Source organism: Eurytemora carolleeae, unplaced genomic scaffold (assembly GCF_000591075.1).
Source record: "Eurytemora carolleeae unplaced genomic scaffold, Eaff_2.0 scaffold151, whole genome shotgun sequence".
Classification (NCBI taxonomy): Eukaryota; Metazoa; Arthropoda; class Copepoda; order Calanoida; family Temoridae; genus Eurytemora; species Eurytemora carolleeae.
In genome coordinates this window covers 129,976-154,050 of record NW_019396353.1, presented here as the reverse complement: position 1 = coordinate 154,050, position 24,075 = coordinate 129,976, and the positions used below count along the sequence as shown (strand labels likewise).

The 24,075-nt window shown below is 31.0% G+C and overlaps 1 protein-coding gene across 3 annotated transcripts in view; it reads left to right on the top strand.

Annotated features, from left to right (window-relative positions):
- Nucleotides 1-24,075, top strand: part of LOC111701559 (cAMP-specific 3',5'-cyclic phosphodiesterase 4C) — a 107,058-nt gene that overhangs the window by 28,187 nt on the left and 54,796 nt on the right. For 2 of the 3 annotated variants that reach the window (XM_023472892.1, XM_023472893.1), the window contains exons 4-6: nt 4,174-4,237; nt 7,777-7,822; nt 11,125-11,212. In XM_023472892.1, coding sequence (XP_023328660.1) covers nt 4,174-4,237; nt 7,777-7,822; nt 11,125-11,212 — 198 coding nt within the window. Of the gene's footprint in view, nt 1-4,173; nt 4,238-7,776; nt 7,823-9,217; nt 9,258-11,124; nt 11,213-24,075 lie in introns of those variants that run through there. The other variant, XM_023472895.1, reaches the window with a different exon arrangement.

The window sequence follows — 24,075 nt, the reverse complement described above, 5'->3', positions numbered from 1 at the left end:
GAACCTGTTCTACCCTGATCCTATCTAAAGATTGATGGCGGAAATAGTCCAACATTTTCCCAACGTTTGGAGCAACATTTCTAAATTTTTTAATGTTATTTTCAGGAAAAGTTTTAAAATTAGATTTCAGTTCCTCGTTTAAGCACTTTCATATTTCTTCTTTCTTAATTAAGGCCTTGAAGCTTATTCTGCATAGTTTGAAATGCCAACCTTTCCACCAATGATCTTAAAGAAACTGCAGAGTTGCTTGTCTGATTCACAATGGTACCCTGTTAACTTTATTCTCATTATGTCTGATCAAATTAAGTTATCAACAATTAAGTTTTTCCAGATTAAATTAGGAAAACTTTGTCATCCTTGATCAGGCAAAATGTTGTTGTAAATCGGACACACCACTCTTTAAAGGGAAGGTCACTTGAAATTGCATCCACAAGAAACTGAATACTTACAGAGACCTAGAATTTTTCCTACCTTTAATTTTTGCAACCTGATGGTGTAAACCTTAATTACTTGATCTAGCAGAATTCATAGTTCTGTCGATCTACAAAATCAAGATTTAAGGTTTAAAAATTAGAATGAAGAGCTCAGTTTATTTCACCTTTCGTTCAGAAACTTCACCTTCTTTCTTTCTTAAAGGGAGTGTTTGCGAAAAATGAAAGGGGGTATAGGCTTAATGCGATAAAAAAGCACTTTTGATCGCCACTAATCTTACTTCTATCTGTTGCGTCTATTAGGAGAAAATTGTTAAAGACGTCTCATACCGAATAACATGGCGTCCATGCAAATTGAGAAAATTGCAATATACGACTTAGACCGTAAAAAAATCAATTCAATTTCAAACAAATCATTCAAATATTACAACCTATAGTCATCGATTATCTTTCGCCACATTTATATATAGTTGATTTTTCATAATATGTTTTAATTGTTATGATCTGAGAGTTACTTATAAAAACGTTTATTCCTGTTTCGAGGATTTTTGGTAATGAAGACGCCATTTTCATATTTTCCAGGAATGTTCGAAAACAAGTTGTAAGCTAAATATTATTTTAAAAAACAAAATCAAAACTAGTATGAAATATTAAATATATACAAATGTGGCGAAAGATAATCGATGACTATAGGTTGTAATATCTGAATGATTTGTTTGATATTAATTTGATTTTGTTACGGTCTAAGTCGTATGTTCCAACTTCCTCAATTTGTATGGGCGCTACGCTCTTCGGTATGAGACGTCTTTATCAATTTTCTCCTTATAGACGCAACAGATAGAAGTAAGATTAGTGGCGATCAAAAGCGCTTTTTTATCGCATTTAGCCTATACCCCCTTTCATTTTTCGCGACACTCCCTTTTAGAAAGATTTATTAGTTTTATCTTTAGTATGAAATTTTAAATATTTTAAGAATAAAATTTTTCTAAATTTTCTATTTTGTATTTTCTCGTTTCATTACTCATAAGTACGTAGAGGGAATTTTTATTTTCATATTTTTCTTAGTAAAACTAATTTTAATCCTAGCGCAGTTCACACTTCGCTGCAGATCAAAGTGAATTTTTTCCTTTTACACTTTACACTTCGCTTCCATGAAATTTTATGCATGTTAGAGTCAAATTTGAGTGTTTCAAAATAAAATAAAAAACTTGAAAATTAATTTGGAATTTTTTAAAATTATCTTTTATTATTAATGTTACCGTTCAAAAATGTTGATAAAAGGTTTCTCTCTTCTTAAAACTAAACTTTTGATTGAAAAAATTATGCTTGCACGAAACTGTTGAAATTGATCTTCATGGTTTATCATTTTTGGTAAATTTTTACCGAAATATAAAATCTTAAACACGCGACATCTATACAGTGATAACCTGAAAACTCTGAAATAGGAAGACGACTTTTAAACTCCATTTATGAATTTCAAATAGTCCAATGAGCATGGGACACAGAAATTGTGAAGTTTAAACAGACCTATTTTTACTAAATCAGTGATTTAATAAGTGTCTAGTAAAACCATTTCCTTTGTAACAACATCCAAAACACTTAAGTAATGCTGTAAAGTCGTCTTTCCAATTTTATAGTTTTCTGGTTATCACTGTATGAGTTTGGCTTACAATATGTTTATTTTACTATTTTCCGGGTATTTTGTGTCTTTTCCTTCATCACGAAAATCCTATTTTGAAGTTTTTGCTTTAAATTGTCGTATTTTTTATCAAAAGGAATTGAGTCTTTGCAACAACCACTGATTTTCTAATCCCTATATTTTTAGATTCCAATGTCGTAGACCTTTGATATTTCAAACTATTTGTTCTGTTAGATCAAATAATATAGGTTTGAATTATCAAAGGTTTATAAGATTGGGTTTCAAAGAAATAAAGATTAGAAAATCAGAGTTTGTGGCAAAGAATCAAAAGTTCTTTCTGGTTCCATTTTCAAGCTTTTCTCTGCTAGTGCAAAATAATAAATATCTTGTTGTGACGGATTTTATTTTCAGAAACACGAATGATGCATTTAGAAGATTTGATTTATTTTTCTATAATGTGATGACAAAAAAATCTATAAATGACAAGAATTACGTTGTTTGCTTTTCATCATTTGAATCTATTGAAATAGCCACAGAAAACATTTAAATCTTCTTATACATCGAGTCTTGTTAAACATTAATTATTTAATAGAAAAATACTTAAAATACACTAAATTCTCCCTTTTCTACTGAAGCGTATAATGGGACATTATAAAGAGCTGGAGATGATTTACGGCAACATATAAATAAGATAAAATAAAACGTTTCAGCGGCAATGTACTCTATTTTATGATAAGAAATGAATTTATACATTTGACTCAATAATTATAAAACGAATAATTTGTTTAATAAAACGAAATAAAAAAACATTTATCACAGATCTTGATTTACTGTAATCTTGAGAGGTCGGAATAAATGAAGAACGAGAAGTAGTCGAACTAGGAATGATTAGTCGAACTAGGAACGATTAGTCGAACTAGGAACGATTAGTTGAACCTCGAACGATTAGTTGAACTAGGAACAATTAGTTGAATTATGCATAATCAGTTTAACTAGGAACGATTAATTGAACTAGGAACGATTAATTGTACTAGGAATGATAAGTTGAACTAGGAACGATTTGTTGAACTAGGAAAGATTAGTTTTCAAGTTTAAGTTTTCAAAATCGACCTGAAATAAAAGTAGTATACCTAATCCTTCCAATTAACAATATAAACTATGTTCCACAATCATATGTTAAACGATATTACAACTAAAGAAAAGTGTCTAAAAGACATAAATTATCAGTCAGGAGGGGGGGGGGTGGTGGTGGGGGATATAAAGTTCCCTGATTACATAGTGTGTGTTGTAAAAAGAAAATCCAAGTTTAGACTAATAAACACTGAATGAGCAATATGTAATCTAATTTTTTCTCAAAGCTTTATTTATTTTGTTGAAAAGAATTCCCCCGGTGCTCCTGCTGAGAAATAGTCAAGTTACGAGAGTATTGGACAAATCAAAGATTTATATCGAGTAGAAAACCCCTGGAGGAAAACTACTGTAATCCATCCTTCACTTGATACAATATATATAGTTTACTGGGATCAGACAATATTATAGATTAAAGGGACAACTGACGAGGGGATTAAAAGTGGTTGGATTCACGGCGTAAATACCTTATTTTCGTTAAAAAAGTATTCTTTATTATTATTATACAAGCACAGGTTTCTGTTTTATAGAATTTTAAAAATCGTCGATGCACTTAGTTGGAAGAACCGAAGAGAAGGATTTTCCGTGTTGAAACGATTAATCTAAGAAAAATGACACTTTGCATATGCTAATGCTGTACTTTATATTATACCAGCTATTCTATTCCGAAAAACTAAACTTGTTTCATAAAATTCATCCTGTTCGCATTTATATATATATATATATCGAGTTTTTAAAGCATGAGCTAAGTATATTTCCTGATCAAAATAAAAATAGACATATTGGAAAATAGACATATTGGAAAATAGACATATTGGAAAATAGACATATTGTTTCTATTCTATTCTATTCTATTCTATTTTATATTCTATTCTATTCTATTTTCTATTCTATTCTATTCTATTCTATTCTATTCTATTCTATTCTATTCTATTCTATTCTATTCTATTCTATTCTATTCTATTCTATGTTTAGCTTGGGTGTCCCAAGAAACCAAGGATCTAGAAGAAGAAGTTTTCTGATGAACGAAGCTTGCGAGGTAAATAACTACGGGGTAGCTATGCACTTAATCACTCCTGTCTGCCGAGTCCATTAGAGCCTGATCCAATCAGAGTTCAGTCATGTGTTTGTTGTCTATTCTGAACCAATAGAAATAGTATAGCGGTAACATCTATCTTTCTATCTATCTCATTATCCAATTAGAGTTATGAATCCTTCAATCGGCGGTTTCAGTAAAAGGAAATATTTACTTCTGCTGAAACTATAGTGTAATGTATCTCCAAAATTGCCATTTTCACGATTTTTTTGGGAAAGGGGGCCTTTGATGATAGGTATAGGGATTATATTTTAGAATTTTTGAAATTGTTTTTAGTTTAAAGTACTTTATATAGTTTTCATTATAAGTTTAAAAATTTGAGAGTTTACTGAATTTGATTGAAAGGGAGAAGAATAATAAAATCCTAAACTGCGAACTTATTCTTTAATAATAAATGTCAAGAATGTATAAATTGTTGGTGTTTATTAGTATTTCTTAATAATTAAGGAGAGGCATGCCTGATTCACAACGTCACCCTTGATCTGATTAATGATAGGAAAGTTAGCGTAATTTTCTCTTGAAGAGTGTTCAATTTTGACAATTTCCTTAATTTTTTCTGCAGCATGAATCCTCAAGTTACTAATGCATAGAACACTGAAATAAAAAAAGAAATATTCAATTTAAAGAAAAAAACATAGATATCTCATTAATTCTTAATCAAAAAGGCTTTTAAAGGGTACCGTTGTGAATCGGATTTGCTATTATCAACGGAGAGTCACCTGAAATTACATCTTCAGTCCTTTTAAACGCGAGAAAGCAAATTAATTAAACGTTGAGTATTGCACTAGAGAAATATTGACAGAGTCTGCAGCAGAGTTAATAAAATAAAATGAGAAGATTGTGGTGACATCTTGAAACATGATCAGCTGTTTTATTTTTGCAATTTTTCCTCTTTGCGTCACCCATATAAAGGTGCTCTGTAAATGTTCAGGACTTTTTACACAAACATTAAGAGATAAACACAGTTCTCTGTCCTCGATGCTTAGTTAAAGTGTGAAAGGGTACCGTTGTGAATCGGGGATGCAAATCTTGAAAAAAACCACTAAAAATTTCGCTTAAAGCCCCTAATTTTCTTGATGAATAATTATTTATCCTGGACCCCATCTCTGAAAATTTAAACACTCCCTTTAGTTCTCTAAAAATCTATTCAAAGTATATTAATCTACTTTACATGTAAGAATAATACTGAGGCATGAATAATGAATATCTCAGATCTCAAATTTCAGTAAAATGTAGTAAACTCTTTTCAAGCTTCAAACTTAAGACTTGGTTTAAATTGATGTGAGAAACAAATTCGGAGAAACGTTTTTGGAAAAGTTTTTAATAAAGGGATTGTTTAATAACTGTTTATCCATTCAAAATACAGTGCTACCCATAAAAATGTGGAATAAGAAGACGACTGTTGTGATTAAGTCAATTTTTGATAGTCCGTTGAAATGAAACACGGCAATTGTGCACTGTAAACAGACAATTTTACTTAATAAATTGATGTTCAAGCTATTGGTAAAACATAAGATTGCTTTTTACACGTAATCATAAGGATCTCTTTATAACTAGATACGTTAAATAAGAGAAATAGTTAAAATAACTTTTAAATCCACAGAACTTACTTAATAATCAAAACCCGATTAATTTTTTACAGAAAGTATGGTTGAGGGATAAGACTGACAAAGTTGCTTTTCTAAGTATAAAAATTGGAAATCATGTTAGTTTTGAATAAATGAAAGACCCATTTAATAAATCTCATATCCCCAAAGGTATTAACAAAGTTTTCATCTAATTTTTCAATTCACTAATCTTAGAATCTTAGAACTTTTAATAATCTAAAGAAACATTAAATCTGAATTCCAAAACCGAGTTTTGTTCATCGAAGCTCTCTTAAGTTTCCGACACAGACCTAATAGCCTAAAGAACTCTAAGAATGCAAAACATTTCTCGTTACAACATTTCTTCAGTTTATTTTTCTCTTGTTTTGTTGATTTAAAGGGGAATTTCATCATTTCCCCCCCTGGCCAATCATGTAAAAAATGCTTATATTACATGCAGTGAGAACCAGAAAACTATGGAATAGGAAGACGACTTTTAGACTAAAATTATGACTTCTAACAGTCAAATGCAATGAGACACAGCAATTATAGCAAATAAAATACACTAACATATTGTTATATAATGTCATTTTTTCCAGTCCACAGTTTCTCTGGTTCTCACTTTACAGGTGATTGTTAAGATAATGTTTTTAAACGCGAAATAAAAATATTATCTATAGAAGATGAGGCTTTCGTATCCCTTAATACAACACATTTTTGTCAAAATCAACACATTTTGTTCCTTCCTGATTTTAAAGTTTGTATAACACTTTAAAAAAGGGGATTTTGAACAAAGTTTAATTCCCGTTTTTGGGAATTCGGTCAAAAAATATCCAAATTCGAGGAAACACAATTTTTGTCTCTCCATAACTTCATAAATATAAAAATAATCTGTAAATTATGATGGAACACCCTGTAATCTGTATATTATTATAGAGCACCCTGTAATCTGTATATTATTATGGAACACCCTGTAATCTGTATATTATGATTGAACACCCAGTAATCTGTATATTATGATGGAACACCCTGTAATCTGCATATTATGATGGAACACCCTGTAATCTGTATACTATTATGGAACACCCTGTAATCTGTATATTATTATGGAACACCCTGTAATCTGTATATTATTATGGAACACCCTGTAATCTGTATATTATTATGGAACACCCTGTAATCTGTATATTGTTATGGAACACCCTGTAATCTGTATATTATTATGGAACACCCTGTAATCTGTATACTATTATGGAACACCCTGTAATCTGTATATTATTATGGAACACCCTGTAATCTGTATATTGTTATGGAACACCCTGTAATCTGTATATTATTATGGAACACCCTGTAATCTGTATATTGAGAATAAATGAGGAAAGAAAGCCTGGAATATGATGCTTGTTAGACTGATTTTTATCAATAGATATTCTGAAGGAATGAAATAAATATAAAAAATAGATTTATGATAAGATAAATGAATAAATATACTTAACATTCTACCGTACATACAGTGAAACCCTTAATAACGAATACATCGAATGAATTCATCAAATGTCGTATTCTTCACTTTCTGATAATGGAATGTTGCAGATATTTAGTTTTTTAATTAAATGATTATATGGAACTCTTTAAAACTGTTCCCGCATATTCATGGCTATTTATTTATTTTCGCAAATACTGAAATTTACGTAATATTGTATAAAACTCATTGAAAATTATGAAGACGACATTTAATAAATTCTTCCGATGTATTCGTTATTAAGGGTTTCACTGTATGTTATGAATAGTCAGGGTTTTCTACAATATATTTTAAACAAATATTTATTGTGGTATTATTATTATTATTATTATTACTATTATTATTATTATTATCATTATTATCATTAAATTTAGGCTGCTGAGGCTACTGACGTACTACCTGACGAAGACGACCCACCAGGTTTGATTAATGTTTCTGCCGACAATATTTCATATATTAACAGATATGAATCCAATAGTGCAACTATAGTTCTACCATAAAATTAATAGAGAAATCACAATTTAAATAATCAATTTTCAAAAGAGTAGATGATAAATATCAACATTAAGAGAAAAATTAGAAAACTTCTCCAGAGATGCGACACGTTTCAGTCTGTAAAATATCTCTTTTCATTTATCTCAATTATGATTAGAAGCTATTATTTTACTCATAGAAGGGCGAAAACCAGACTAAGTGCCTATTATTATACAATTCATTACATTTTAAACTCCAGAGTGAGAAAAGTTATTTTCAGATAGATGAATAAATTATTTTATCAATTGAATTAAATAGTTACTTTAATAAAAAAATTGTTAGATTTTACGAAAAAATCGATGAATTTTTATTTATGAAACAAGTATGAAATCTCCATTTAAAAAAATGACATGTCCAATTCGCAATGGTACCCATACAAGCTTTGCCTGATCAAGAATGCATGAGATATCCATCATATCCAGCTAGCTACAGGGTGTCCCATGAAACAGGACAGTTGATGAATAGTTTTGAATGTCTTCTTCCATATACTGTATTTGATATTTAAGACTTTTTGCAGTTTGTTAAGTTTTTAAAAACTTTAATAAAATATATTTTACTTAGAAATCAATTTGACTATAATATGGATGCCATAAAATATTTATTATTACTCTCTTTGGTAACAAACAACTTGACATATTATGGAAGAAGGCATTTTAAACTATTCACCAACTGTCATGTTTCGCGGGACACCATGTACCTGTCTGTGTGTATTATAGCCCAAGTGTATACTTCGGAAAGTTTAAGGATATTAAGAGATTATGGCCTAATCATGCAGTACGCTTTCGGAGTAAAAGTGTACGGGGGGGGGTTTCATATCTTGAATTTTACTCAGTTTTCTCAGAACCGTTTATTATTGATGAAAAATTGCACTGTAAAAGAGTAAGACTGTAATATTACGTCTTCCTGTGAAAATGTAATCCTGTACAATTTAGTAAAGGATTAGCGTAGATCATCACTCTATATACTATAACCTCGTTGATCATATCCTCTTTGAAAATTGATTATTTTCGATTGTGGTTTGTCTATTAAAATTTTACGGGTACTGCTGTAGATCGGGTATTCCCCTCATTCTTTACGAATGCAATTAAAATTACCGTAAACTAACAAAATATCCCTTTATTGGATATAAAAGAATATTAACGTAACTTTCTATTTTTTCCCTTAAACTCCTTTTATAAGAATTCTCCGTTTTAATTATATTTAACTGTGGAATCTAGTACCTAATATAATTTTACTCAAACATTAGTGCATTTCGATTAATTTGAATACAGCTTGAACTAAGGATAAAACCAAGTTATGGTAGAACTAAACCAGTTTATAGGTAGGAATAAAACCAGTTTTTTTGTGGGAATAAAACAAGTTTATGGTATAACTAAAAACAGATTATGTAGAACTAAAACCGGTTTATGGTAGGAATAAAACTAGTTTTTGGTAAGAATAAAACCAAATTATGGTTGAACTAAATCAGTTATCATGGTAGCAACAACCAGTTTATGGTAGAACTAAACCAGTTTATGGTAGAACTAAACCCAGTTTACAGTATAAATAAAACCAGTTTATGGTATAGCTAAAACCAGTTTATGGTAAAACTAAAACTTGTTTATGGTGGGAATAAAACTTGTTCATGTTAAGAATAAAACTTGCTCATGTTAAGAATAAAACTTGTTCATGTTAAGAATAAAACCAGCTAATGATAAAAATACAACCAGTTTATGGTATAACTAAAACCAGTTTATGATAGGAATAAAACCAGTCTTTGGTAGAGACAAACCTGTTATTGTTAGCGATAACCAGTTTTATGGTTTATGGTAGAACTAAAATCTGTTTATGTTAGAACTAAAACCAGCTTACGGTAGAACTAAAACCAGTTTACAGTAGAACTAAGACCAGTTTATGGTAGAAATTGAATGGAAAAAAAACAGCTTATGGTAAAGCTAAAACCTGGTTTATGGTAAAGCTAAAGCTTTTTATTTGTACGAAATTGTTTTACTTTTAGTGTTGATTTTATTCAAATGCTTTCCATTAATTGATAAAATATTCTAAAAATGATATAATTTATTTTGTTTTTGAATGTCAATTTGTGTTTACATTTTGTGGATGAAAAGGTCGTTTTTGAATATGGAAATTTATCAAAATATTTAAAGATCTAAATATTCAGATGGAATTCAGTTAAACGGATAATTCGACAAATTGAAAGAAATTTACAGCGCGTCCTGACAATTTTTTAATTTTTTTTTTAACATGCTTATTTCATAGAACATGATACTTTTCTGGTTTCATATTTAGGGGCGGATACTTATCTATATTATAATCTAGAACGGATACTAATCTTTTATATAATCTAGGAAGGATACTAATCTTTTATGTAATCTAGGAAGGATACTAATCTTTAAAATAATCTAGAACGGATACTAATCTTTAATATAATCTAGGAAGGATACTAATCTTTAATATAATCTAGAACGAATACTAATCTTTGATATAATCTAGAACGAATACTAATCTTTAATATAATCTAGAACGGATACTAAACTTTAATATAATCTGGGATGGATACTAATTTTTTGTATAATCTATAGGACGGATACTAATCTTTAATATAATCTAGGAAGGATACTAATCTTTAATATAATCTAGAACGGATACTAATCTTTAATATAATCTGGGACAGATACTAATCTTTAATATAATCTGGGACAGATACTAATCTTTAATAAAATCTAGGATGGATACTAATTTTTAGTATAATCTAGGACGAATACTAATCTATATTATAATCTAGGACGGATACTAATCTATATTATAATCTAGGACGGATACTAATCTTTGATATAATCTAGGATGGATACTAATCTTTAACATAATCTAGGACGGATAGTTGTCTTTAATATAATCTAGAACGGATACTAATCTTTAATAAAATCTGGGATGGATACTAATTTTTAGTATAATCTAGGACGGATACTAATCTCTATTATAATCTAGGACGGATACTAATCTTTAATATAATCTAGGATGGATACTAATCTTTAATATAATCTAGGAAGGATACTTGTCCTTGTTATAATCTAATTCGCATACTAATCCTTCTTAAAATCAAGGACGGATAATAATCCTTGTTATAATCTAGTTCGCATACTAATCCTTGTTATAATCTAGTTCGCATACTAATCCTTGTTAAAATCTAGGACGGAAAGCCCGACGGAATGTCCAGCTCTACCTACCCCGGATAATTATTCCAAGACATGGTTCTCTGGTCCAGGATCAAAACTCAGGGTGAGTAATAGAATTTAATAGAACAAAGCTGAAGAGAAATCCTGGAGAACTAGCTGTATCAGCAAAGAATGTATAAACCAAAGGATTTGACGCATGAGCTTATTTTGTCATTACTTTATTAATTTTATTTCTAAAATCATCTTTGAGAAACCCCTTTCAACATGTGAAAGAAATTTTCAAGTAGCCATCCATTTAAAAGATTATATGTGCAATTCACAACGATACCCTTGAAACCTTTGCCGTGGATGGGTTGTATATAGGAGAAAACTCAAAATAATTAAAACAGAAAATATAAATTAATTTTGATTTAATAATCTAAATTAAAGGCATAAACTCTTATATAAACTTTATAGAACAAGGGTTCAAGAATAGATGGTAAAGCTTGACAAAGTTAAAGAATAAATGTGAATTATCCTAGAAGTTTTCAATGCATTTTAAATTCCAAATTTATTCATTGCTCTTAACTTAAATAAATATGCATTGCATTCACAAAGTAGGGTTATAGAATATCTTAAGATTTTCCTCTTCCATTTTCCTCTTCCATTTGTAAATTTGCAAACTTAAAGTGAGTGAGGGCGTAGATATGGTATAGTTGAGCTGAAATGGTAGTATTGTAGAGACATTTTTAAGAATTCATGTGAGACTTATTTAAGACGTTTTAACGGTTTAAAATTGTTTAACAAGAGTGAAAATTTTATCTTTAAATCCTCCTTGCTGCCCTGTAGGTGGTTGTACTGCACGCCTGCTCTGTAGGTAGTGGCGTGGCACGTCTAAATCAAACTGTTAACTGCAGTCTAGAGAAAACTATTTACTGCAGTCTAAAGGAAACTGTTAAATGCAGTCTAGAGCATACTTTTTACAGCAGTCTAGAGCAAACTGTTTACTGCAGTCGAGAGCAAACTTTTTACTGCAGTCTAGAGCAAACTATTTACTGCAGTCTAGAGCAAACTGTTAACTGCAGTCTAGAGCAAACTGTTTATTGCAGTCTAGAGAAAACTGTTTATTGCAGTCTAGAGCAAACTGTTTATTGCAGTCTAGAGAAAACTATTTACTGCAGTCTAGAGCAAACTGATTACTGCAGTCTGGAGCAAAGTGTTTACTACAGCCTAGGCAAACTGATTACTACAATTTAGAGAAAACTGTTTACTGCAGCCTAGAGCAAAGTGTTTACTGCAGTTTAGAGCAAACTGATTACTGCAGTCTAGAGCAAAGTGTTTACCACAGTCTAGAGCAAACTGTTTACTACAATTTAGAGCAAACTGTTCACTGCAGTTTAGAGCAAAGTGTTTACTGCAGTTTAGAGCAAACTGTTTACTGCAGTTTAGAGCAAACTGTTTACTGCAGTCTAGAGAAAACTGTTTACTGCAGTCTAGAGCGAACTGTTTACTGCAGTCTAGAGCAAATTGTTTACTGCAGTCTAAAGCAAACTGTTTACTGTAGTCTAGAGCAAACTGTTTACTGCAGTCTAGAGCAAACTGTTTAATGCTGTCTAGAGCAAACTGTTTACTGCAGTCTAGAGCAAATTGTTTACTGCAGTCTAAAGCAAACTGTTTACTGCAGTCTAGAGCAAACTGTTTACTGCAGTCTAAAGCAAGCTGTTTACTGCAGGCTAGAGCAAACTGTTTACTGCAGTCTAGAGCAAATTGTTTACTGCAGTCTAGAGCAAACTGTTAACTGCAGTTATCTGTGTCTACTGGTGTAAATCTAGAACTGTGGTTTATCTGTGTCTACTGGTGTAGTTCTAGAACTGTGGCATATCTGTGTCTACTGGTGTAAATCTAGAACTGTGGTATATCTGTGTCTACTGGTGTCTGCCAAATAATTGGAATTATTTCTGAACTTCTTATCTAGTATCACATAGAAATAATGCCAAGATCATAGTTCTATAATTAATAATTATATCAATTTTTTGAAAAAAAACATGAATTCTTCGACTAAAAATAGAGCTTTCATGCATAAAAGAATGTCATTCTCAAGGCGGTTTTAAATCACAATTTTAACCTTCAAATGGCTTATCAAAAAATTAAATTTTCAAATCTAAATTAAAATTATATAAATTTATTTATTGTCAAATTGTTTCCTTCACAAGTTAATAAATCATTTATTTTGAAAAAGTTATATTTTCTTTTATTTTGCGTGCAGTACAGGATCTCAAGATAATAGATCAATTTCGAAATTTTGAAGGATTAAAGAGACGAGCAACGATATTTCTCAACAAATTCAAGTGAATTTTCTTGCCCGATTCTAAACTGTACCATTTAACCCTTTATGAGATTAGAAATTATGAAGATATCCTCGTTTTCCGGTTTCATAAAATATTTATTCTCTCATTTTCCATTTTTATCTTTGCTGCTTTTAAATCCACATTCCATAAGTTGCATTTACAAAGAACTGCAAATGAGAATTCTTAATTTTTAGCTACAGTGAAACCCTTAATAACGAATTTATCAAATATCTTCTTGACAATTTTTCAATGAGTTTTATACTATATTACGTAAATTTCAGTATTTGCGAAAATAAATAAATAGCCATGAATATGCGGGAACAGTTTTAAAGAGTTCCATATAATCATTTAATTAAAAAACTAAATATCTAAATATCCATAATCAGAAAGTGAAGAATACGACATTTGATGAATTCTTTCGATGTATTCGTTATTAAGGGTTTCACTGTAGAAAACAATCTTATTTCTGCTCAAACAAAGCTTGAAAGCGTACCGTTGTGTTTTGAACATGACATTCCTATTTCTTTAAATCCTTTAAGATTGTCATTATAGTCCAAGTTTCTAGTAACCCTGCAGCAAATGAATTAAATATTTCCACTCCAATTGTTGTTTAATTACATCTTTTTGGGTCTCACTGTATGTTTGTTTTGAATCTCAATCTGGGACCAAAGTCTAACTTTATATTCTTAGAAAGCGTGAATAAATTGTTTGTTTTGATTTAACCTTTTTGAACAAAGATAAAGAATAGACAAAAGGACAGATTAAAACATTATTTAAAATTGTCAAGTCATGTTTGCTTTTTAACTTAGTTAAATAAAGAACTGTCACAAGGAAATGTATTAAAATGTTTAACAATAAGAAGATATAATTCAGACAGACAAAGTTACAGACACTAGTTTTATAAACTAAAAACACTGAGAGTTGAAAACTTTAAATGTAACAAGCTAAAGTCGTGTCCTAAATTTACCTACTCATTCTCTAGAAAGTTAAACTTATTTTGAACCATTGGTAAAAGCCCTGGAAAATTGCCATCAAGATGTCTAAAACAATTGAAACTTAATCAGCGATATTCCTGTTTCCCCCTAGCTCTACTCCTGTTTCTCCCCAGCTTTATTCCTGTTTCCCCCTAGCTCTACTCCTGTTTCTCCCCAGCTCTATTCCGGTTTCCCATCAGTTATATTCCTGTTTCTCCCTAGCTCTATTCCTGTTTTCCCCTAGCTCTATTCCTGTTTTCCCCAGTTATATTCCTGTGACCCCCCAGCTCTATTCCTAAATCCCCCTAGCTCTATTCCTGTATCCCCTAGCTCTATTTCTGTATCCCCTAGCTCTATTCCTGTTTACCCCAGTTCTATTCCTGTATCCCCCTAGCTCTATTCCTGTATCCCCTAGCTCTATTCATGTATCCCCTAGCTCTATTCCTGTTTCTCCCCAGCTCTATTCCTGTATCCCCTAGCTCTATTCCTGTTTACCCCAGCTCTATTCCTGTATCCCCCTTGCTCTATTCCTGTATCCCCTAGCTCTATTCATGTATCCCCTAGCTCTATTCCTGTTTCTCCCCAGCTCTATTCCTGTATCCCCCTAGCTCTATTCCAGTATCCTCTAGTTCTATACCTGTTTCCCCTCAGCGCTATTTCTGTCCACCTAGCTAGCTCTATTCCTGTTTCCTCTAGTTCTATTCCTGTTTCCCCCCAGCTCTAATCTTTTTTAACCCTAGCTCTATTCCTGTTAACGCCTACCTCTATTCCTGTTTCCCCCTAACTCGGTTCCTGTTCCCCCTAGCTCGGTTCCTGGTTCCCTCCAGCTCTATTCTTACTCCCTAGCTCTATTCCTTGTTCCCCTAGCTCTATTCCTGTTTCCCCCTATCACGGTTCTTGTTTCCCCTTTATAGCTCGGTTTCTGTTTCCCCTAGCTTGGTTCCTGTTTCCCCACCCTCTATTCATGTTTCCTCCCACTCTATTCATGTTTCCTCCTAGCCCTATTACTGTTTCCCACTAGCTCTATTCCTGTTTTTCCCTAGCTCTAGATGTTGAGCGGAGCAGAGATATTTAGAAAGATTTTAAATTTCCGATTTATGGAAACATATTGGAGATTCAGAGATAGGAAGGAATATATTCCCAAATTTGAAAACTTGAATATTTAGCAAACTTTATAAAAACCTTTTCCAACTATTTATTATATCTTTCATTTAATTCATATCCTTTTAAAAATTACAATTTGAAATATTTCGTGTCATTTTAATAATGTTCCTACTCCAGTTTCTGTACTTCTACTCTGGCCCCTTGTACTCTTACTCTAGTTCCTTGCACTTTTACTCAATCGCTTTATATTCCAACACATCCCATTCCAGCTCCTTGTACTCTATCGCCTTGTATTCCATCTCCTTGTACTCTATTGCCTTGTATTTCAGCTCCTTATACTCCTACTACAGCTCCTTGCACTGCAGATATCTGTACTCCTACTCCAGTTCCTTGTACTCTAGGTATAGCTGTACTCCTTGTCCAATTCCTTATACTCCAGCTATCTGTACTCCTACTCCAGTTCCTGCAGCTATCTGTATTCCTACTCCAGTTTCTTGTACTCCAGCTATCTGTACTCCTACACCAGTTTCTTTTACTCCAGCAACCTGTACTCCAACTCCAGTTCCTATTACTCCAGTTATCTGTATTCCTACACTAGTTTCCTGTACTCCTACTCCAGTTTCTTTTTCTCAAGCAACCTGTACTCCAACTCCTGGTATTCCAGCTCTTTATGATATACTCCAGCTCTTATACTCCTACTTTAGCTTCTGTTACTCTTTTCCCCCTTTATGCGTCCTGAAGTGGAAACTTAAGTAAATTTTTAAATTTTTGAAACAGAAATATCATAATTTTGGCCTAAATATACATTTGTCTGGAATACTTTTATAAATGTTAAAGCTATTAAATGTTAGGTTAGTTTCTCAAAACCTGGATTAGTAATTTTAAAGGTTTCCACTCCTTTTCCTCTTCTTTGCAGAGCTGTTTGGATTAGTTGGAAACATGACAGATAGTCAGGAACTTATATCTTCAATTTCAAGAAGATNTAGTCTTGCATTTGTGCAGATCTCGTTGTGGAACATAGTTAATCCTGACATCTTATTATTGTCATAGTTATTATAGATGTCATTCTTCAAAATAAATATTTAGATAAGACAACTAGTTAGTATTCTCGACTCTGTATGTGTAATATATTTATATATATATCTTTTTAAAATAAGTTTAGAACATTTTCTATTGTTTATTTAATATAGTTTATTGCTGGACACTGTGTTATATATTTGACATTGTTTAGCAGCATATATACATATCCATATAATAAAACAAGACATTCGTATATCTCTATGTTGCCTATAGCCGGCCAAACGGCTGTACCGAATGGGCTGAAACTTTTTGTGGACACTCAGGGGTGGCCGGGTCTTTTAGGCTAAAAAATCGATTTTTATTTCAATTTTTTTTTGTTATTTAAAAAAAATTCTAATTTCTAAGCATACATAAATATTTTAATTATTTACACATATTAATGTTTATATTTAGTGTATGTTGTGTGTATTGCACTGACCACATTATGTAGTTTTTATACCAAACAATCCATAAATTCAATTCAATTTGTTTAATTAAGAGTCTGTACACGTATTCCAAGTTACCAGGGATAAAGTGGCGTGTCGGATTCACAATGGTTGCACTTCAAAGTTTTGTCAGATCAAGTATGAATTAGATATCCATGTTTTTGTTTTAGTAATCGGATTTTTTTTCACTTGCAGTGTCTCTACAAAATTAACTTGTTCATTTCTTGCTTCAGAAACAATGGAAATATTATCTTCAAGCTAGAAAAACAACATTATCTTATACATTATTGATCAAATTAAGGTTTCAAGGGTACCGTTGTAAATCGGGCATGCTCGTAATAAAATGAACGGGTCACTTTAAATTACAACTGATGTACCGGTCTTTTTAGTAGGGGGAGGGTGGGGGAGGGGAAACGAAAAACCTCCTCTGGAGAAATCTTGTAAAGAAACATGATTTTTCTCAAAAAAATCGAAAATCTTAAATTTTTTTTTTCAATTTCTCCCTGGGGCCTGGCATTTTAACTTTCTAATTCTTAGTCACAAAAAATTTCTCCGCGACCGCCCCCCCCCCTTTATAAAATACCCCAGTTGCGCCCTTGTAGATATCTCTTCGCCCCTGTAGTTTTGATATTGTTTGGAAACTTGGTCAGTTTAAGTTGAAACTCCAATCTCTAGTGATTTATAAAGTATCCGGTCCACAACTGAAACTGCATATACAAAATAAATACAACATTCGGGTGGGGGGGGGGGGGGTGCGGCGTTGGTTTGAAAACAAAAAAAACAGGACTGATAATAAAATGGGGGAAAATAGGAGAGGGAGAAGAGAGGGAAAAAGAGAGCGAAAAAAGGCAATAAGAACAGAAGGGGAGAATTAGGACAAGAGAAAAGAAGAACAGTGTAAGAGGAGGAGGAGAAGAGGAATGTTGAGGAAAAGAAGAACAATGTAAGAGGAGAAGGAGAAGAGGAATATTGAGGAAAAGAAGAACAATGTAAGAGGAGAAGGAGAAGCGGAATATTGAGGAAAAGAAAAACAGTGTAAGAGGAGAAGGAGAGGAGGAATATTTAGAAAAAGAAGAACAATGTAAGAGAAGAAGGAGAAGAGGAATATTGAGGAAAAGAAGAAAAAAAGGAGCAAATCAAAACAGTTGTAAATATAAAACATATTTTTAAAGAGAAAAGACGACTATAGCGCAGTTGTTTTATCTGGTTACATTCAATATATAATGTTTATTCAAACTTTTAGTTAACTGGAGAACGTAAGTTTTGTATAATTCACATCTTATTGTTCAATGACTCAGTCCTGAAAAAGACCGAAAATCAGGAAAAGATTGAAAAATTTAAGAAATTCTAAGAATTCGTAACAAATTACAAAAAAAAATTATCGTTTCTCATGAAAAGGAATTTTAGGATGGTGAGAAATTTTTTTTTTTATAGTGCAGTTAAAAGAATTTTCCAATAGCGCAAATGAGCGTAACTTGAAAGGGGGGGGTGGCGTGGTGGTCGCCCTCCTCTAGCTACTACAACTGAGGAGAAAGGAGGGGGGGGGGGAGGTGGCGCCCCTCAATAAAAAGAAAACGGAAATTTATTGGACAAATGTTTAGTTAAATTAAGTTGTTAAGTTTTTTTTATAACTTAATTTTTGATTTCTGGAAAAAGGTTCGCCCCCCCCCCTTATAAAGCACCCCAGTCAGCCCTATGCAATTTCCAAGTTTATGACAAAAAAACATAATGTTTGTTGCCAAGGCTTTCTTTAATATAGGAGTGTATAGCGCTATGAGTAATGTTTACCCAACTGGTGTGTATGCTTTACTTATTGGATAAGTTAACCACTAATATTAAATTAATTATTGGATTAGTATATTTGCAAAACTACATAAATTGTTGTAGTTTTCTTTTTTTAAATATTAAAATTTGAATTAGAAGTATGAAATTTTGGAGCGGAGAGAGAAGAACATTATGACGTTGTAAATACTAGATTTAATTTCCTTATTTCCTCATTTAATGTTAATTATTCAGAGTTCATTTTAGGAATATTTCAATTCAAACATGGATAACACAGATAGTTAGTTTGTATATAAACAAACAGATAATAAGGATAAAAACATAGATGATATAAATATTTTGTTTAAATATATAAACATAGATAATATAGATAAAACAGATACTTAGTTTAAATATATAAACATAGATGATACATGATAATTGGCTTAAATATATAAATACAAGGCTTTTAGGGCGCTTCTATTTCAATCGTGAACATTTTCCCTTTGAATACATTATAAAAAAATCGTGGATTTAAAAAAAAATTCTGGATTTTCAAAATTTTCAAAAATCGAATTTGGAGAAAGGAAAATTTTTAAAAATTCGATCATCCAAACAAACACCCAGACAAGCAAAGTACATCGAAAAAAAATCATTTTTTGGAATTTTAGTTTTTTAAAAATTTTTGTCTTGTTTTTAAACTTTTTTGTTTTGTTTTTAAACGTTTTGTTTAGTTTATAACATTTTTTGTTTGTTTTTAAACGTTTGTTTAGTTTTTAAACGTTTTTTGTTTGTTTTTAAAAACCCAAAGATTCTGAGGAAAGAAGTTTACAATTGGCCAGCGCGTTCGGCTGTTAACCATATTATTTATAAACATAAATAATACAAATAGTTGGCTTAAATACATAAACACCATATTATTTATAAACATAAATAATACAAATAGTTGGCTTAAATACATAAACATAGCAAATAAGATAATATTGATAGTTGGTTTAAATACATAAACATAGAAAAGAAGATAATATAGATAGTTGGCTTAAATACATAAACATAGAAAATAAGATAATATTGATAGTTGGTTTAAATGCATAGATAATTCAGAGACCTAAATACAAAAAACACATATAAAACAGATAATGTAGATACATAGACACAGATTATGAAGAAAATTTGACTATATATGTATATTTTTTATCTAAAAGCGTATTTTTAAAAAACTTCTTAAAAAACCTTTTTTACTTAAGCAAATATTTGCATTAATTAAGTGAACAAAAGTAAAAAAACAATTCTAATTATAAGAAGAGTGGTTTTACGTCAATGGATAGTTCTAAAACCTATTTCTACATTTTCGAACTTTTATGCTTTAACCATTTTTGTTGTTTTTATTAAGCTTCGCGGATGATAAAATCACCTAACCGACAAACATTTTTTGCTACGAGATTCAAATATATGTACTATAGAATATAGATACTATATAGATTTATATTGAAGAAAAGATGCACAATGGTTATATGTATAAATAAACAAATAGAATTAACTATTTATAACACTGTTATTTTGGTTTGCAGTGTTATAAAGTTTTTGGACAGAAACTTTCTCTTTATCGAGAAGGTTCAGTCTTTTTAGATTTCATTTTGTCCCTAACTTAAGCGAGGGTCAAAATATAATCTAAAAAGGCGAGAACCTTTGAGACATAGCGAAAATTGAAGTCCAAAAACTTTATAGCATGTCGTGCCAAAATAATAGTGTTATAGGTAATTTTATGAAAAGTATGTGTACTTGTCTTATTTAAATTGCTATTTCAGATCAAATTAGCTTTGAAACAAAGCAGAATTCAAAATATAGAGTTTATTTAAATTTTTTTTTCCATTTTAAGTGGGAAATTTTGGAAATATCCTAAATTTTTTGAGAAAATCCGGCCGAACCAATCAAAACTTTATAGCGCACGTGCTATAATGTACAGCTAATTTAACATTAGCACTATGATTACTTTAGAGCACGTTCATTATGAAATTGACGACGAAGTGAGTAAGAATAATAAAGTACACAATAGTTTCATAAAAACTTTTATGAAACTATTGTGTACTTTACTACTCATGCGTTCATGGTAAATTTGAATACAGGCGTGCTAAAGTTTAATTGGTATCCGGATTTTCTTCAAAAAGTTTAGGATATTTCTAGAAAAAGAATTTAAATTAACTATTATTTTTTATTTCTGTTGATGTTTAAAAGCTTATAATACAGGGTGTCCCAAAAACATGGGAATTCAGTGACGATTTTGATATTGTCTTTTGAATGATTTTTTGATTTAATATGGATACCTACTGAGAAAACTGTAAACCGTAGATTTTTTGTATGCTAGAGTTTAAAATTTGTTTGTTTATGTTTTGGTTGCACACTGTTGTTGTACTTCCAGTTTACAAACACAGTACAGTTGTTCCTCTTCACTGTAAATCTTGCAGAAATGTTACACAACATTAATTACGACGTTTTTACAGATTGACAAAACAGCCTTTTACCTTTTACATAAAATATACTCTAGCAGACGTATCTTTATTATGACCATTGAAATAAGGTAATGCAGCGCTAATTCTTAACAAAGATGATTTCGAATTTGTCACATAATTTTCATGTTTATTGGGACACCCTTTACTAGAATTACTTTCATGAGGGTGTATGTAACCAATATAAATTTTTGATTGAATTTTATTTCCATTTTGGCACGAAAAAAACTAGAGTTAACCTGAATATAGGAGATTAAACCTTTAATCCTAACAAAAATAAAACATTTTAACTTGGATCTCATGCTACAAGTTTTATTAGGTATCCCTAGCCTAAACTTCTGCAGGAAACTTGTTTCTAACTGTTTAAAACTTTTCTTTGCGTTTTTTTATAAGTTTACCTATTCCCTAAAGGGAGGTCAAAATTGTTGTAGTTTAAATCTGTTTAGTACAGGCTCAGCCGGTTTCTCTACCATCTCTCTATTCTCTGGGAGTTTATTTGAATCATATTTCCGTTTTGTTAAAGGAATTAAACTAAAACCCTTTAAATAAAAGTTTACGCGGTAGATATAGATTTCAGTCGATATGACGCTATACTAATTAAAGGTATTAACCTCTGTTTAATTTTTGATGAAAGGGACCCTAGCTATGCAAAGTTGGGAATTCTCCATTTAACAACGGTGGTAACCTTAAAAGCTTTGTCTGATCAAGTATGAATTCTATATCAAGTTTCTGATTCAGTAAACTGTTTATTTTCATTTGCGGTTTCTCTGTCAAAGTGACTTGCGCATTTCTTGTTTATAAAAAGCATTGGAGAAAATCACAGAAAAAAAAACCTTACGAGTCAGAAAACTATAGTGTCTTACACATTTTTAATCAGATTAAGGTTTCAAGAGTACCGTTTAATGTTGGGCATTGCCATCTTTGCATGGAGGGTCACTTGAAATTATGTTAACAGTTCCTTTAATATAATATAAGCAAACTGGTTCCCAGGTTCAACCTGAGTAAAATAACTAAAATGAGAAAGTCTATTATAACGAAAAGTAATTACGAAGTTGAACAGTATGAATTAATAATGTTCAACTAAATTGCCAAACGTTTAAACTTTATGCACAAAATGAAAACTATTTAAAATATTGAATCCTCGTAACAATTAAATAAAAAAGACTTTCAATATGAAAAATAGAAAATTAAAACATCATTTTTTTCGACGATTTCTCAAATTTTAATTTTAAGCTGAAAATTGATTCATAATTGCTATAATTAATATTTCTATCTGATTAGAGACACACTTGGAACAGGGCGCAATTGGGGTGTATTTGTAAAGGGGGGGGGTAACACCTTTCTTGTATAGATACAATATATATATATATATAGATATATCCATATATATAATTGTATATATGTTTCTACTAAAATACATTATATTCAGTATACTATAAACCTTTGTTCTAGATACAAGTGTGAACAATTGGAATTGAAGGGAAGGGGGGTCATTGTCATGAAAAAATGAGTCTATTTATACGTCAATTTTGAGACAAAGGAATTGAGTCTTTGCTACAAACTCTAATTTTCTCATCATACTATCTTTGCAACCTGATGTAGAGATTAGATATTTCAAACTTTGAATTCTGTTGGAACAAATAATCTGAGTTTGAAATATTTAAATGAAATAAATAATGAAAGGATTACGGCATCAGGTTGAAAAGATAGAGAGATAAGACAATTTGAGTTTGTTTCATTTCAGACTAAAACAACCAAATCCCTTATCTCTACAGCAAAAAAAATCTATAAAAGCTCATCACATAGGCATTGGGAAAATAGACTTATTTTTGCAACGAAACTTTTACCAATATATGTTAAACCAGCTATCTTAAAATTAAAATTAAGATTAAAAAAATAAAAATTCGTTATAGGAATCTTTCAATCTTTAATAACTTTTGTAAGCTCTCGGGACGAATTATAATCTAAGAAGGCCGTCAAGATAAAGAGAAAATATTTAAAAACTTTAATGTTTTTTTGACAAAGCAAAAATAAAAATATTTAATATCTCAATCTTAAAATCATTTAAATTGAAAAGATTATTCATTAAGAAAATCCGGAAACCGATTAATTGTAACATGACAGCGCTATAAAGTACTAATCTAATCTAACATTATATTACGATGGTCACTTTATAACACTGATCATCATGTAACATGGATCATAAATTACACAATTGTTTTATATAACAATTTATAAAGCAATTTTACCAAGCAATTTCTGTTTTGGACTTACCTTGTCTCAAGGATGTGATGCAAGGAAAATTATTTCAGAAGTGTACGCATCTTTTGTACTGCAGTGTACTGTCTCTGGGCGGTAGTGTAAACACAAGACGGATGTTACAGCCTGACATGGGATCCATCTTTCACATAAAAAATCAATGAAATATTCTGATCATAGGAAACTATTATGTCAATTATCAAAATTATCAAATTTAATGCATTTAACCTCCTCGGATACTAAACGAACACTGATGCATATATTCATGTTTACAAATTCCGCCCAAAGAGAACTGGTTTTAATATGTACGCAGAGTATACGCGACCGCAATTAACTTTCCTTGCATTACATCCTTGCCTTGTCTTATGTAAAGTAAACATTTTTTCACAAATCACAATGCCTTGAAAGTAAACTTACATGAATACAATTTTGAAGTATAATAAGATTCTCTGAAAACTCAAAACCTTTGATAACGATCCCCATCTCTAGATTCCAATCTATTTCAACTAAAAAAATCCACAAGTATAAC